Raw genomic sequence first — 14,805 nt, 5'->3', positions numbered from 1 at the left:
TTAGTTTGTTGCACTTCATTGTTAACTTTTGGTCATTTCTGGTAGGCGTTTTATGGAACGATGGAGGGGTATTGTTTGGTGCTTGGAGGTCTCATTCTGTTTGGTAGTATGGGTCTATGGGAGGTTGGGGTTTTTCTGTAGTAGTTGTGTTGGTGTTCCACCTCTTGGGTTTTTTATTAAAACAAATGCAATCATACTAATTTTGTGAAGTTATCTTCATTTCCCCTCCGATTCTGAGATTAATGCAGAGAAAAAAAGATGGGGTTTGGAAGATAAAAACAGGGGATTCACCAGGATCTTTTATGAAATAAAATAATTCCATCTCCGGTGGCAAGAAAATGGAGGAATACACTTTTACGATTTCTAGTGTTTTTTGAATCATGGCCAAAGGGCAAATTTGGGATTTTAAAAACATGTCAGGCACAAGTTTAAGTCCTTTACCCTTTTATTAAAATTATTATTAATAAGATGGATCCAGTTTCTGCCAAACTCGTTTTCCATCTTCCTCAAGGTTATGATGGTAAGGCGATTGTCATTGTGATCCTAGTAATGGATCTTTGTTATTTTCACGAGGGATTGAAAGAGTGAAACGTTCCCAAGTTTTTGATCCGCCTACAACCTTGTTTTCCACGACCACGAGGAATAATTCAGATTTGCTCCTCGCACCAAAATCACAGTGCATTGGAAAATGAAAACATCTCCCGTACATTTTATGTTTGTCGTTTTTAGGGAATGTTCGCAATACACACGGCTGCGATGAACTGTGAAGCAGCAAATCTGGTTCTGAGCAGGAGTCGGAGACGTTTTCAATTCATTAAATGAAAACATCAACCGCCAGTCCACCAGTTGCAGGTGCAGCTGAGTCTAACCTCGTCTGTTGTCTATCAACACAAACAGTGAAATCTTAGTTTGGATTGTCTCTTGATCAGGACGGCCCTGGTATGGGCGTAGCGTCTTCCTAGTTCCTACCACAGATGGGACATGGGAGGGAATTTAAAAGGCTATTGAAGAAGTGAAGTCTCACTCTCACGTGAGTCGATGTTGGATAGCACTCATTGAAGCATATGATATTCAGCCATTTCCAAACCACTAATAGAGAAGAGGAAGTATGCATGCATCAAGAGCAGAGCACAAAACCAGGTCCACCGCCAACGTTTTGTACAAATCAGTGCTGAAACGACTGCAGATGAACGAACATGCCAATGGTGTTTCAGGCATTAGAAATTAAAATTTAGAAAGCAAAATGACGATGCTACCTCTTCTTCATAGAGAGTTAAGTGGCGAGGCAGAAATCTTGTAGCTCACCATAAACACAACACAAATTGGTGTTTGGAAGTTAGAACGGCTCTGTTGGCTTGTTGAAATACAGCGACAGCGTCAATGATGCACCATAGTCCATACTCCATAGGTTGCTTACTTACGACCCACATTCATCCTCTCATCGCAGTTTTACTTTTTAAACAACTTAGCAATGCTAGATGTCAATTTCGTAAACAAGGGAAATTTCAAATTTGGCTACGACCATTTTATCTTTGCTTTGGTAAAACGCAAAGACCAGAGTCCAGAGATATGACAAAATCGCCGTCTGTGGGAATCGAACCCACGACCACGTTGTTAAAAGCCACGCGCTCTACCGGCTGAGCTAAGACGGCCGGCTGTGTAAGCATTCTTATTATATAGTGTACGGACACATGAATGTATATGAAGACGCTGTATTTCTTTTCGTTATTTCAAAATTCTCGGTAGTGGCTCGAGCGATAATTTAGTATTCGAACTTTAAATTGCGACAATCACAATCTATCACTCTTGAAACGCATATGAATTCACGTGTGATTTAAGATAATTGAAAATGTCAAAATTAACTTTAAAATAAAATATATTATTCATCATCTTTTTCTCAAGAAAATGAAATAGAGTTCAAGTTCTCGACAGTGTAAACCATCATTTCATGATGAAAGCCCAAGTGCGACAAGATCATAAGCCCTCTCCTCACTCATCAGACTCGGTGATGCAGTGAGAACGATGCTATCGGACTTCGAATCGGCAATTCAGAAGGATCCATTGAAATCCTCAGTTTCTGGTGGTGGACTGCACCCTCTTAGTCGATACGTGATGAACTACTTGAAGTCTTTCCGATATTGATGAGGGCGAATTTGACCCTCCAATGACATCATGATAGTTGGCATCTCAAAACAGTTGGACGACACCCAAACACCACCTAGGCGATGACTTGCCCTAGCCAAAGTGATGGAATTCTATATCACGATCCAACTTTGCCACCGACCTGGCGACCTGCCTTTGCCATCGACTTAGTGACCTGCCTCCTCCACCGACCTAGCGACCTTGACCACAACTTAGGCCGACTAAAAGCACCTCGTCCAGGATTGACCTGTAGCACCTCGTCACCAGCCGAAGTGACCTCAACATGAGAAAAGACCTCCCTCGAGGGCTTGCCAACCTGATTGAGGTTAAGGTGGCAACCTATGAGACGTACTCACCGACCAATTCTGCACGCACAACCCGTCACTACCGGGTCTCTCGAAAGTTTGCCCCCGTACCAAATGTTTTGGAGGAGACCGAGCAAGGCGCTAAGACTGGTCTATGTGTACGGCTACCTCCGTGGACTTCGGACCAGTCCTGAGATCTCGGACACGGTGCGTGAAACCCACGCCAAGCAACGCCTATATAAAGGCCTCACCTCCAACTTTGACAAGGTAAGAGAGAAAAGACGTGCGGTTTATTTCATTCTAGCCTTCTTGCTATAAACTTTCAGCTTGCGTACATTGAATATTAACTTAAGCATCGGAGTGATCACATGGAGTAAGCCACCCCGAGTCCTCTGAGCCCTGTTTGCCTTGTAGTTCGACTGACCAACTAAGACATCAACATCCGAACTGCCCTCCAGCTAAGAGCAACCAGATCGCGCATCATCAGATATCATTGCCAATGGACCTACGCCGGTGCAATCTCCACTTTCATAGTGTTACTACTCGGGCCCAAGCTGGATGGATAATCAGTCATCGACGATTTCCCTCGGATTGGTATGGATCATACTAGTCGTCCTTTGCAAACTCGATGGTAAGGCCGAGTTGTACAAGGATGTCTCTCTATCATATCTCTTCCCGTCGTGTCAAAGGTACGCACGTCAAATCTTCGGTACCTCCTGGGAGAGGTTAGGAGATTACATAACTCAATCCGAATGTGTTCCGCATCTTTTCTTTTCCATTCGAAATTCAAACCAGTTTCTTCATCAAAACCAGATCAGAATCATTAAACATCGCCAACTCGATCCATGAGTTGAGACGGAGTTTCACCATTCCTGTATTCACCATTGAGAACGTCGAATTCCGATCACGCCCGTCTCCAGTTCTCCACTCTACAGTAGTGTGGAGCCCCTGATTTCTCTAAACCTCTCCGAATTTGTAATGCAATTTACAAACCGAGGAACACGATACGAAAGAGAACACATTCAGCTGCGAATCGCTAGCGTGAACTGATTCTTACCATAACCCCGGCGTGCCCGTATTTCATTTGGGTTCGCAAAGGGTGTGGTGCGGCCACGATTGCAGCAATTCATATGGCGCAGGACGATGATGGTGTTACCTGTGTGTCGTTGCTAACATGCGCACCTTATGCCTTGGATCTAAAGGTACGCAACTTTTAGGGAGGAAAAGGGATAGATGACCCGGATCAGTTACAAGTTCCAACTTCCAAAGAAATAGTAACGCCAAAGCGCAAAGGAAAAGGAAAAAGAATCGTCATTAATAAACAACATGAACTCATAGATCACAGAATTGATCAGTCACGAGGAAGCATTTATTGACGCAAACAAATTAAAACTCAAGCTCAAGGGTCGGAAGACCTCGTCGAAGTCCTTACATTGCATGCCTTTTGGTTCACTTTCTGTTAAACCACAGTCCCAACCATGGTGCCGCCGTACTGAGGAACACTAAAATTCCCAGTTGCGCATTCGTAAACACCTTTCAATGACTGCGCTGAAGTCACCCGTAAGCTATTCTTTTCCACCACAAATCTACCGAGACAGGAACCGCAGAGAAACAAAAAGCCCAGATGAAAAATCATAGCTTTCCCCTCATCTTCTCTCCAGAAGAGAGAATCCAAACCAAATGAGGAACCCAAATCGAGAATAGAAAGGATACCACCAGATCACAGAAGTTCAATAATAAAGAAAACCCGCATCACATTACTTAACAAAATATAAAAATAAAACCCATATCATAATAAAGTACTCTATTTTTATTCCTTCCCTCGAAAGTTAAATTTTAGATCAGGAAAAAAACAGTATGAAATTTAAAAGGTCTTCATAGTTACAGGTTGATTATCGGTGCATTCAAACTCTAGTTTTGCTAAGCTCTTCAGCTTGCTTAATTGGAAAGGTGAAGTTGTGAAGAAAGAGGAGGAGGATTACTAGATGGTTGTTCCTGTATCTGAACGGGAAACTTCTTTTCAAGATTGTAATTGTATTCATCCACCGCTCCACGATAACAAATAAAACTGCGGAGATCCGTCAATCTATATTGTAATTTAATCTAAAATCGTCATCGCAACAGGAATCATCTTCTCCGACAACAGCACTGGATTCTTCGACTTCAACTTTTTCGACATCGTGTTCGAGCGTTGATTTCAACTTTTCCCGCAGCGCATTCGTTTGATATCACCAGGAGCTGGTTTTCGGAATCTCAATAACTAGTTCCCACTTGCATTGGTCGAAATTCGAAATAGTTGATGTGGTCATTTTCGTAATTTCAATGGGAAATTCATGCATTACTTTCTAGTACTAAATTGTCACGTTTTAAAGTTTGGATAATAAATTATCACTGGGCCTAAAGTATAGGGTACATAATACTTATCCCTTGACTTTAACCTTACCAAAAAAACCCTCCCATGGTGTTTGGGTAAATAATACTTACCCCTTCCGTTAGTCCGCCCTTAAAAAAATTGATAAAAATAAATGATAAATTACTTTAAATTTTTCGAAATTCCAAGATTGCTTATTGACCTTGACATTTGATTATAGTATCGGGTGAAATAGCACCATAATAATCTATTTTTAAGCCAAAGCTTAATACTAGTCAATTCATAAGCATTATAATGACAATTCCCTACCTAAAAAAGACTCAATAAACGTACGAGTACAAGAATAATCGGCAATAGAGAGTGCGCAGCTAGATTCCGACTACGAGAAGCAACAAGCTAAGTGTGATTGAAATGAAAATTAAAGAGCCTAGAGGACTCCCCCCAGAAGATTCCTGCACAATATATGACCAACTAACGTCTATTACGCCAGAGTTAGCAAATTTGGCTTCTACAGGAAATTAACCATAAACTGGAAGCCTCCTTTCAAGAATTAAAACCAAACACAGGTGGAAGGCCCTCCCTAACCCTAAACATCTTCAAACACAACTCTGCAACTAATCAGCCAAACAAACAGATGCCCATGTCAAAGACTCCCAAACCTCCAAATTCAGTCCCCATAAAATTTATCCTTGCATCGTTCTCACAACACTTGCAGCTCTGCATTAAGAATATATTGTCATGGATGAAAAATATATAAATATCCAAAATTTTCAAATGCACTGCTAAGTGTTGTGAAAACAATGTAAGAACAAATTTTGTGAGAATTGAATCTGGTATCAGGGACTTTTCTCTTGTCATTAATTTTTTAGACGGTGTCCATTGAGGTCGCTGCAATTTTTTTTGAAGGCAAGAATCATATTTCATTTAAATTAAGAAACTTGGATGAACACAAAGAAGTAATCACAATACCAAGCAAAAAGGCGTAGATACAAATCCTTAGAAAAAACAAAATATAAACTATAGATAAAGAAGAACAAGAAAAAGAATTTCTGCAACTGACATAAGGTGAGACAGAATTACTTACAGAAGAAACAATTGAGCGCATCTCCAACCACCGAAAGTTAAGGGATAAAGATAGTAGCGACTTGCACCAAGAAACTGGAGCCAGCCGGAATTGTAACCACCAGAACTGTACCCCATGGTGAGAAGGTTGCATTCGTAGTCATCCCTTGTTTGGTAAATAGTCCCTGTTATATCTTGCATACCAAAATAATAGTAAACCACAAATTTCATTAAAAGAAAAATAGAGATAGCAACAAAAAAACGAACACAAAAAAAAAGGAACAGAAAAACCAACAATCGAAACCATATCGACCAAAAACTAGGAAACTAGCATATCCAGACGTTCCATGTTCCATTGTAAATAGAGCATCGTCATCTTGAACATCTCTGCATTCATCTTAAAATGTTTCGATAGAAAATGATATACTCCGCTGTGATTTGGAGAAACAAAAAATGGCAAAAATTTTAAAAGAAGAAAAGAAACTATATGTGGCGTATATGAGACCTCTGTTTTGCGCACATTAGAAGCTTTGAAACTTAATAGTACCACAAGATTGCGTGCATTATCGTTCTCCGGGTGAAAAGAGCCACCACCCACTCGTCGGAAGTTCGGGGGAGGTATTTGTTAAAATAAAACTAAAGGGCTGGTATTTGTTAAAATGAAACCGAAGGTTTTTTTTTTGTCAGAAACTTCAGACAGAGGAGATTTATGTATTTCACCCTAAAAAAAATACTCAAAAGTGTCCTATAAGTAGCATTAAAAATCATATCAAAACGTAATAAATTACTGATTTTATCTGAAAACTAATCTAAATCAATGTGGTTTGGTTTAATTTTAAAAAAATTCAAACCATAATTTAATGATTTTAGCAGAAAACTTCTCTAAACCACACCAAACCATAATTTCTAAACCTCTTTTATGATCACAGTGGATAGTAGTACACTTTTTCAAAACTATGTTCCGGCAATTTGCCTAGAGCCAATAAACCAAGGCACAATCCAGCTCTATGAATCGTAACCCATTAAACCAAGGCTTTGCCTCGAACCAACATAAATTGCAATGTTTCTCCTAAAAATATGAAATTATGAAACGAAATACATTACTCCCATGCCTATTGTGACGTGAATCGTGTAGATATTTGTCCAAGAGTGTCGATCCTTGATTTCTTCTCTTCAAGACTTCAACATTAAATTACATGATTCCGCTATCAATGAAAGTCAAGCCAAAATCCTATCGCGGTCCAAATCAAGAAATACGGTATTTAATCTTTATTCTGTTAGGGTGGGGGGAGGGAGGATTTAGCTCCTATTTGAAAGAATATTTCCAACGAAAAGGGTTTCAAATATTACCAAGAGTCAGAGAGCCAATGATCAAGGGTCCAAACAATCCAAAGAAAATTTACCATTTTAAGAAATTGCAGATATTAAACTAAGAATGTAAGATCTCCTAGAATCCATGACATCATATATGCAAGGGAAAAACAATAACAGATTCGCCTTACAAGTAAAATCTCCAAAAAAAAAACCCCTAAGAGTCTCAAACTACACTCTCTCAAAACTCTTGTCCGTTCATTCCCCATGGAGAATGATAGTACTTTAAAAAAGTTTTAACTTACGGAAAGGGATTTGAAATGATGCTAAAAAAAGAAATGTTTCAAACGAGAGTAGCTCTATCATTCCCAGCCTGTAGCGGGAGCTGGAATATCAGTCATTGGTGGTGCAGCTGCTGCATCCCATCCATCACCACCAGACAATGGAACTGCTGCTGTATACAATGAAGCAAAAATGTCACAAGTTAGAACAAGTAACGATTGTCTAAAAGATCTGAAAGTGAAATAATAGAAATAATAAAACACTTGAAATAAATATAGATTCCATTCGAGTCTGGATCTGCTGAACACAAGACACAATTATGCATCTACGAGGTCCAGGATTGGAACACTGCCCAACATTTTGTTCTCAGAAATACGTTCTCCCGTTCCATTAGGCAGAAAACAGCGAGTACTTACTACATACTTAGTACCCAAGGAACAAGAAAACAGACAGGTTTTCTGTATAGTTGCCTAACAGATAAAAAGCAGCCAAGTGGATAAAACACTTACAGCAAGCACAATATATGGCTTCTATTTTGGAATAACCAAAGAGTTGTGATGTCTATGTTTTATGACAACTTAAAAAGATATAAATCGGATTCATGTTTTGGACATAAGGATGAGAACTTATATTGACCTGGCGCTGAGGTCCAATCAACAGTAGCAACAGGAAGGGCGGGTGCAGCAATTTCTGGAGCCCACTGAGCATCAGCTATTTGAGCAGGCCATTGATCAGCTGGAAGACCAAGTGTGGCTGACGAAAATTCTTGTACTCCATAATCAGGGGCAACAACCGCCTCATCTTCTTCATGTTCCTTTGCTTCCTCAGGTTCTCTGTAGAAAAATAAATCCACCTACACATAGAACAGATGGAAGAACAAAAACGACCAAACCTGTTCAATTCTCTTCACAAAAATTCCTGAATGGCAATAAAATATTGGGCAAAATCTTTATGACTCTCCACCAACTCACGTAAATGAAAATCATACCATGGAGGCATGGGGTCTTAGTGGTCCATTTTTGAACTCAGACAACAGGGCAAGATTTAGGTTTTCAAAGTCAATTTTGTGTTTCTAAAAAAATCACCAAACTAGTTATTTTGATCAACTACACAAATCAATGAAAATCATCTGGACTTTAGTGATTCATCCAGGACCCAAAAGAGCAATGTGGAGACTATTTCCTGAATCCAAGAATTTATAGTCGTGATAAATACCATTGAGTCACAGTTTTATTGCAAAAAAAAAGCAGGTGATGATCCTCAATCCTACATGTATTGAAGACTCTTAGAATGGCCAATCAACCACATCCAATTGCACAATGTAAAATGAACAACATTTAAATGTTCTAAAATATCACACTACAATATGGAAAAACTTTGGCTGTTGGAGTAAAATAGTAATTGCCCCTATTTCCTTTTGACCAAAAACAAAGCACCAATAACTTTTACATTTCAACATATTCTAAGTGATTAATGGAAAGGATGTTTAAGCTAAAGTGCTCAACTAAGAATCTGGTTTTGTCAAAAAAGCAAAATCTAGGAATTTTCACCATTGTGGACTAATCATATGGAAACCACCTACTCTTTATTCTGAAGCAACCCAGAAAGAAACAAATAAAAATGCTGATAAGCATTCACTGGATCTTTTCAAATGTTTAAAGAAATTGAACTTATTACCATGACATCCCATTTCTGCCCAGGAAGAATAGTGCCACGCATTTGAAGAACCATCCTTGCCAATAACCAAAATAGGCATCCAATGCTGTGCTTTCCCTTGTTATTTGCTGGAATCCCAATATCAACATACCGCATAGGTGAATCAGTGTCACAGAAAGCAATGGTTGGAATGTTACTAAGAGCAGCTTCCTTGATAGGCTGCAAGAAGTCATCGCATGATTATGTCAAGCAGAATCCTATAACAACAATACAGCATCATCATAAAGTTCAAAGCAAACAGGGATTTACCTGATGATCAGTTCTAGGATCTGTGAGGATCAGAAGACGAGGCTCACTAAATGAGGTCTGCAGCTGGTTGGTGAACGTTCCCGGGGTGTGCCTACCAGCTATAGGGTGAGCACCAGTGTATTGTGCAAACTTCAATACTGCCCTCTGACCATAAGGTCTTGCAGATTGAACAATAATATCTTGGGGATTTTCTATTGCAACAATAACCCTAGCTGCAAGTTGCAACTTCTCCCATGTTTTGCCAAGGTTAATAATGAATATACCTGAGAATTAGGAATATAAATAAGTTATGCTTAAGCGTAGTGGCAGAGAAAATTAATACACCAGAACATCGCTAACAATATTCAAAATCAAAAGATAGTCACAAACCAATTGCATGGCATTTTGAAAAAAAAAAGTTTATTATGCATAACTTAACAATAAAACTTACCAAATTATTTGTCACCTGCAAGCAAGTATGAAGTTGAAGATCCTATATGCATCAGGCAACGTTGCAACAAATGCGGGGCTAAAGTGCTAAAAATACTGTTAAAATTTAAATATAATCCACATGGGGAGGGGGAAGTAAGATCATTAAAATAAATAATAACAGTTTCAAAATTTACTAGTTAAGCCTTGTATAATTTTCCAAATACAGCACACAACAAAATAGATACAAATGGAAACCATAAAGAACACACTCATTGTCACTCCAATTCTTCCCAGTCTATACAACTCCATAAACAACCCATAACTTGCACAAACAACTCGTTAAGTTTCGCTATGCACTGTTAAATACTCCTTGGTCAACTTTTAGTCGCCTAGGCCATTCCATACACAATTTACATAATACACAGAACGACGCAAATTTTGCTTTTTTTCAATCTGCCATGAAGCAGCTTCAAGTCTGTAGGCCTTAATTAACTAGATATATAAATTATCAGTCTGAAACCCACATAAATATTTTATACAAACGTATTAAAACTAAAATAGAACACGAATTTTCCAATAAATAATCGAAAAGAACTTAAATTACCAGATATAAACAAAACACGAACCAAGAAAAGCTAACTCCTATAAGATAACACAATAATCACAAGACCACCCCTCACGTTTCGAAGGCCTAATAACGCCTTCATTCTCCACACCGTTCTTTTTAATTGTCTCCAGAAAAAAAAAAAAATCCAAATTCGTGAAAAAAAAAAAACAGTAGGAAAAAAGAAATAGATGGGATGCTCTCACCGTCAGTTCGCCTCTTGAAGACATAACGTTCCATCTGGAAATCGCAGTTCTTGGTCCCGAGATGGACGTCCGCGGCCAACATCATCTGGATGTCAGCCTCCTTCTGTGACAGCCCCTTCGTTGCGGTCGCCATGGCTGCTGTTAGAGTCGCTCTCGACCGAGTAGATCTGACGGTAACAGAGGAAGAAAGAAAAGAATGAGTGAAACCCTAAACCTCCTCTTCTCTGTTAGGGTTTGCCTCAAGTACGTACCCTTATATAGTGAACCATTGTAATCTAGGGCTCCAAACGGTATTCGAATATCCGAATTCGATCCTTAATTGGTCCGAATTCGATCCGTTCATAATTGGATCAAATATGCACGTACCACTATCCGATCCTCATATAATCTGGTGCAGTTCATTTAAATATATATGTTCCTATATACGTAAAAAGTTGTACCAAACATTTTTAAAAATTACATACCCAAATTATACTTAAAAATTATACTATATCTATCATTTAAGTGGGTATTAATGTTTTTATATCAATTAAGTTGGTATTAATGTTATAGTTTCATTAAGTTGTCATATTTAAGTTTTACAAATTTTAATTCATTTTGTTCATAAAATATAATGTTAAAGTATTTTTAGGTTCATCTTATTGATAGCATATAATATTTTGGTCGTTTTTAACCTAATTTATTTATACTATTTTTCAAATATATAAATATCATATTTCATTCAACTGTGAAACTTATATGAATAGTTGTTTTTTTTTTATTTTTTGAAAGCAAATATCATATTTCATTCAACTGTGAAACTTATATGAATAGAGAATAATAATGACAATATCAAGCAATAAAGTATTCATAGTGGATAAAAGAGAAAATGAAAAAACTTTTGCACCAGATAAAAGATGAGGCAGAATCACCAACAAAAGAGATAAATGAGTAAATCTTCAACCAACGAAAGAGAGAAATAAATATAATAGTGATTTGTCATAACTTTAACCATCTGGAACCAAAATTGTCAGAACTTTAACGAATTAGAACTAACTAGAACTTTAAAAAACTAGAACTATAACCGTCCAACTATTATTGCCGAAGCTAGAACCAACTGGAAGTTTAACCACCCGAAAAAAGTAATCGTTGGAACTATTATTGCCAGAAGTGGAACCAACTGGAATTTTAATAACTCGGAACTGAGACTGCCAAAACTATTATCACTGAAAGTGGAATCAATTGGAACTTTAACCACCCGAAATTGAAACTGTCGGAACTATTGCCGCTATAACGGGAACCAATTGGAATGTTAACCACCCGGAAGTGTAATCGTCGAATTTGTTAACATCGAAACTGGATCCACCCAGAATTGTAAGTGTTGGTAAAGTAAAATAAGGAAACAGTCACTAGCGGTGAAATTCAAAGTAGCGATTAAGGCCATCGCCCAACACTCTGCCTCCTATACTAAAATCCCTGCAAAAAAGAATAGACGAAAAAACAAGGAACAAGGAAAAAGAAAAAAGAAAAAAATGAGAAAAAACAAAAGAGAGTGGAAGATTGGACCGAGTTAATCAAGAAGAAGAGAGAGAAGTGAGGGAAATGGAGAAGGGAAAAAGAAATTGAAGAAGAAAGGGAGAGAATGGGAAGAAAATGAGCGACTGAACCCGAGGGCCACCCCAAGATGGAAACTCTCTCAAAGAATAGAGAGAGGGAACCTCTAGAAACCCAGAGACAATGACTCTCTTAAAGAAAAGAGAGGAGAAACATCGGGGAAAAACCAAGAGATAGAGACTCTCTCTACTCAGAGAAGAGTCTATCAAAGAAGAGTCTCTTAGAGAGAAGAGAAGAGACTCTATACACAGAGAAGTCTCCCCCTCTTTTGTTTAATAATTTAAAAACAAGCTAGCATAATACATACATTTCGTTTATTTAGATTTGAAAAAAAAAACTCAAAATATCCATGTTTTCATTGGTTCAATTCTTGGTCATTAAAGTAGCAGATGATTTCCTCTTCTTTATTCCTATCAAATGATGGGTTAATTCTTCATTTTGGTTATACCTTAAATCTCAAATCATCATTATGACAATGTATTTGTAAGATTAATGAAGTAATGATATTTTTTATAGCAGTTAATTATAAGGTTTTTGGTGGTTGAATGAGCTGAAATTTGATTTATCATTAAGAAGTTTATTCTTGTAATAATAACGAGAATTCAAATCAAAATCTGTTGAAGGCAACTACTATGCGTTGTTTTATCCCTAAACTTTACTCTGTATGGGGCAACTACTATGCGTCATAAAAGAGTAGATAAAAGGGTAAGACATAGCCCGCCTTGCCCCAAGCCCAAGAACAAATTAACTCTCCTTAACACTCTCAACCCCATTGTATGAAAAAGAAAATCAAAATACACATTACATTAGGTGTGCTCATAAAAAAAAAATAAAAAAAACTGAACTGAAATTGTAATTAATTGAAACAACCGGTTTGGCATTTTTTAAAAACTATGGCTCAGTTTGGAAGAAGTACAAATGCAAATACATACAAAATATAAGGTTTTGCATTCTACATATTTGCATTTGTACTCTTTCTAAACTCAGCCTAAAGGATGATTCCGTTTTCGATTAATTTAGAAAAAATAGCAAATAACTGGATTGATATATATATATATATATATATTATGATATATAATATATTATACATTTATAATATTTAAATATTTATTATATATTATATTTTTTAATAATATATGCTATAAATATAAAAAACCAAAAACTGAATAATAGAATCCGATAAACTGGTTAATCAGTGGTATTGGTTCGGGGAATTGAAAAAATGAGTAGTATCGGTTTGGTAGAAATAGCAATTTGACCCATTCCCGTGGGCTCCACCCCACCCCACCTTGATTAAGGTGGGCTTTTTATCGATGATCGAGTTCAGGTGGGTTTAAGGGAAACTTGAAGCTTTGGTGATTGGGGACGTAGCAAGGGATGGTATTTGTTAACCTTGCATCGAAACTCACCTCGACTAAAAGTGTGTGTCTTTAGTACATTATATTATATTACGTAATATAATATGGTTTTAGGTAAATTTCAAAAAAAAATGAAAAAAAAAATCAATTTGCAAGTAGGACTAGGCGGGGTGGGGAAATTTAGAGTTCTATGCTCCTTACATTGTTGTGATTTCTAGCCCCGTTGAGGTATAGGGGTGGGGATGGAGTTAGGACTCTAAGCGGTCGAATTCGAATTGAATCTGACTAGATTCGAATTTAAAATCGATTATAAATATTGATATTTAAATTCGATTCGATATTCGATGGATATCAAATTTATCAATTCGATTTCGATTATTAAATCAAATATTCGATTCGATTCGAATTTGACCGATTAGTTGAAATTGGTATTGATTGCAAAGAAGGGGAAAAAAGCTGAAAAATCTAACTCATAACCAAAAACCAAAAAAACCAATAAATCATCTAAATCACTATTAGAAATTTGTAATATGTTCTATCTCATTAGAAATATAGCATACGAAAATGAGCTAAAAAATCTAGCTCATAAATAAATCAATAAACCAATCTGTAATCTATGAAATCTATAGAAATCTAATTACCTTGAGAAAAGAGGCAGAGGATTGACGGCACTAGTCGTCGACGGTAATTGGTGCTTGACTGCTATCACTAACACTATCGTCGGTGATGGTGGTTGCTTGGGCGATGGGTCACTATCTCACTGAGACTCTAAGAGAAGAGAGATGGAGGTAAGAGAAAATATGACTAGATGAGCGACGACGACGTCTAACGAAGGGCGGGTGGTTGCTCGGATGATGAGGGGCGGTGACCGATGATGGATTGATGGTGATTGTTCGGACGGCGTCCGGCAACGACGAAGGGAGTGACGAAAGGTTAGGGTTTTAGGGCTTTGAAAGTTGAAACTTGAGAGAGAGGTAAGGTTTGAACTTCAAACTCAAAAGACTGAACTCATTTCTCATTTTTTTGTTTTTTCTTTTTTTAACCTTTATATAATATTATATTATTTTATATTATATATATAATCGGTTCAGATATTTATCTGATCGGATTAATGTATATCCAAATTCAATAGAATATTCGATTCGATTATATCAAATCTAAAATTCGAATTCGGATTTTAGAATAACATTTACAG

The 14,805-nt window shown here is 37.4% G+C and overlaps 1 protein-coding gene and 1 non-coding gene across 3 annotated transcripts; both read right to left on the bottom strand.

The window, feature by feature from the left end:
- Positions 1-1,579: 1,579 nt before the first annotated feature.
- Positions 1,580-1,652, bottom strand: TRNAK-UUU (transfer RNA lysine (anticodon UUU)). The gene has a single exon. It is a non-coding gene; the product is annotated as a tRNA-Lys (tRNA).
- A 5,604-nt stretch (positions 1,653-7,256) lies between these two features.
- On the bottom strand, positions 7,257-10,909 carry LOC104609317 (small ribosomal subunit protein uS2-like). Of its 2 annotated transcripts, none has more exons than XM_010275604.3 (5): positions 10,660-10,909; positions 9,439-9,701; positions 9,151-9,348; positions 8,110-8,326; positions 7,257-7,645 (listed from the first exon to the last, which is right to left on the bottom strand). In XM_010275604.3, the coding sequence occupies exons 1-5, from the start codon at positions 10,790-10,792 to the stop codon at positions 7,554-7,556; spliced, it is 903 nt and encodes a 300-aa protein (XP_010273906.1). In that variant the 5' UTR covers positions 10,793-10,909; the 3' UTR covers positions 7,257-7,553. The 2 variants fall into 2 exon arrangements, with proteins under 2 accessions (XP_010273906.1, XP_019055329.1); XM_019199784.2 differs by having other exon boundaries at positions 7,257-7,642.
- Positions 10,910-14,805: the final 3,896 nt, after the last annotated feature.

Source organism: Nelumbo nucifera, chromosome 6, assembly GCF_055504915.1.
Source record: "Nelumbo nucifera cultivar China Antique chromosome 6, China Antique-T2T, whole genome shotgun sequence".
NCBI lineage: Eukaryota > Viridiplantae > Streptophyta > Magnoliopsida > Proteales > Nelumbonaceae > Nelumbo > Nelumbo nucifera.
This window is presented reverse-complemented; position numbering and strand designations above follow the sequence as displayed.

Bases quoted from the DNA above. Each gene is read 5' to 3' on its own strand.
- LOC104609317 (XM_010275604.3), bottom strand. From the start codon at position 10,792: ATGGCGACCGCAACGAAGGGGCTGTCACAGAAGGAGGCTGACATCCAG. The intron at 8,327-9,150 runs GTAATAAGTTCA...TTCTATGTGTAG, and splicing joins GGCAGAAATGGGATGTCATG to GTGGATTTATTTTTCTACAG. The intron at 7,646-8,109 runs GTCAATATAAGT...CATTGTATACAG, and splicing joins TGATTGGACCTCAGCGCCAG to CAGCAGTTCCATTGTCTGGT.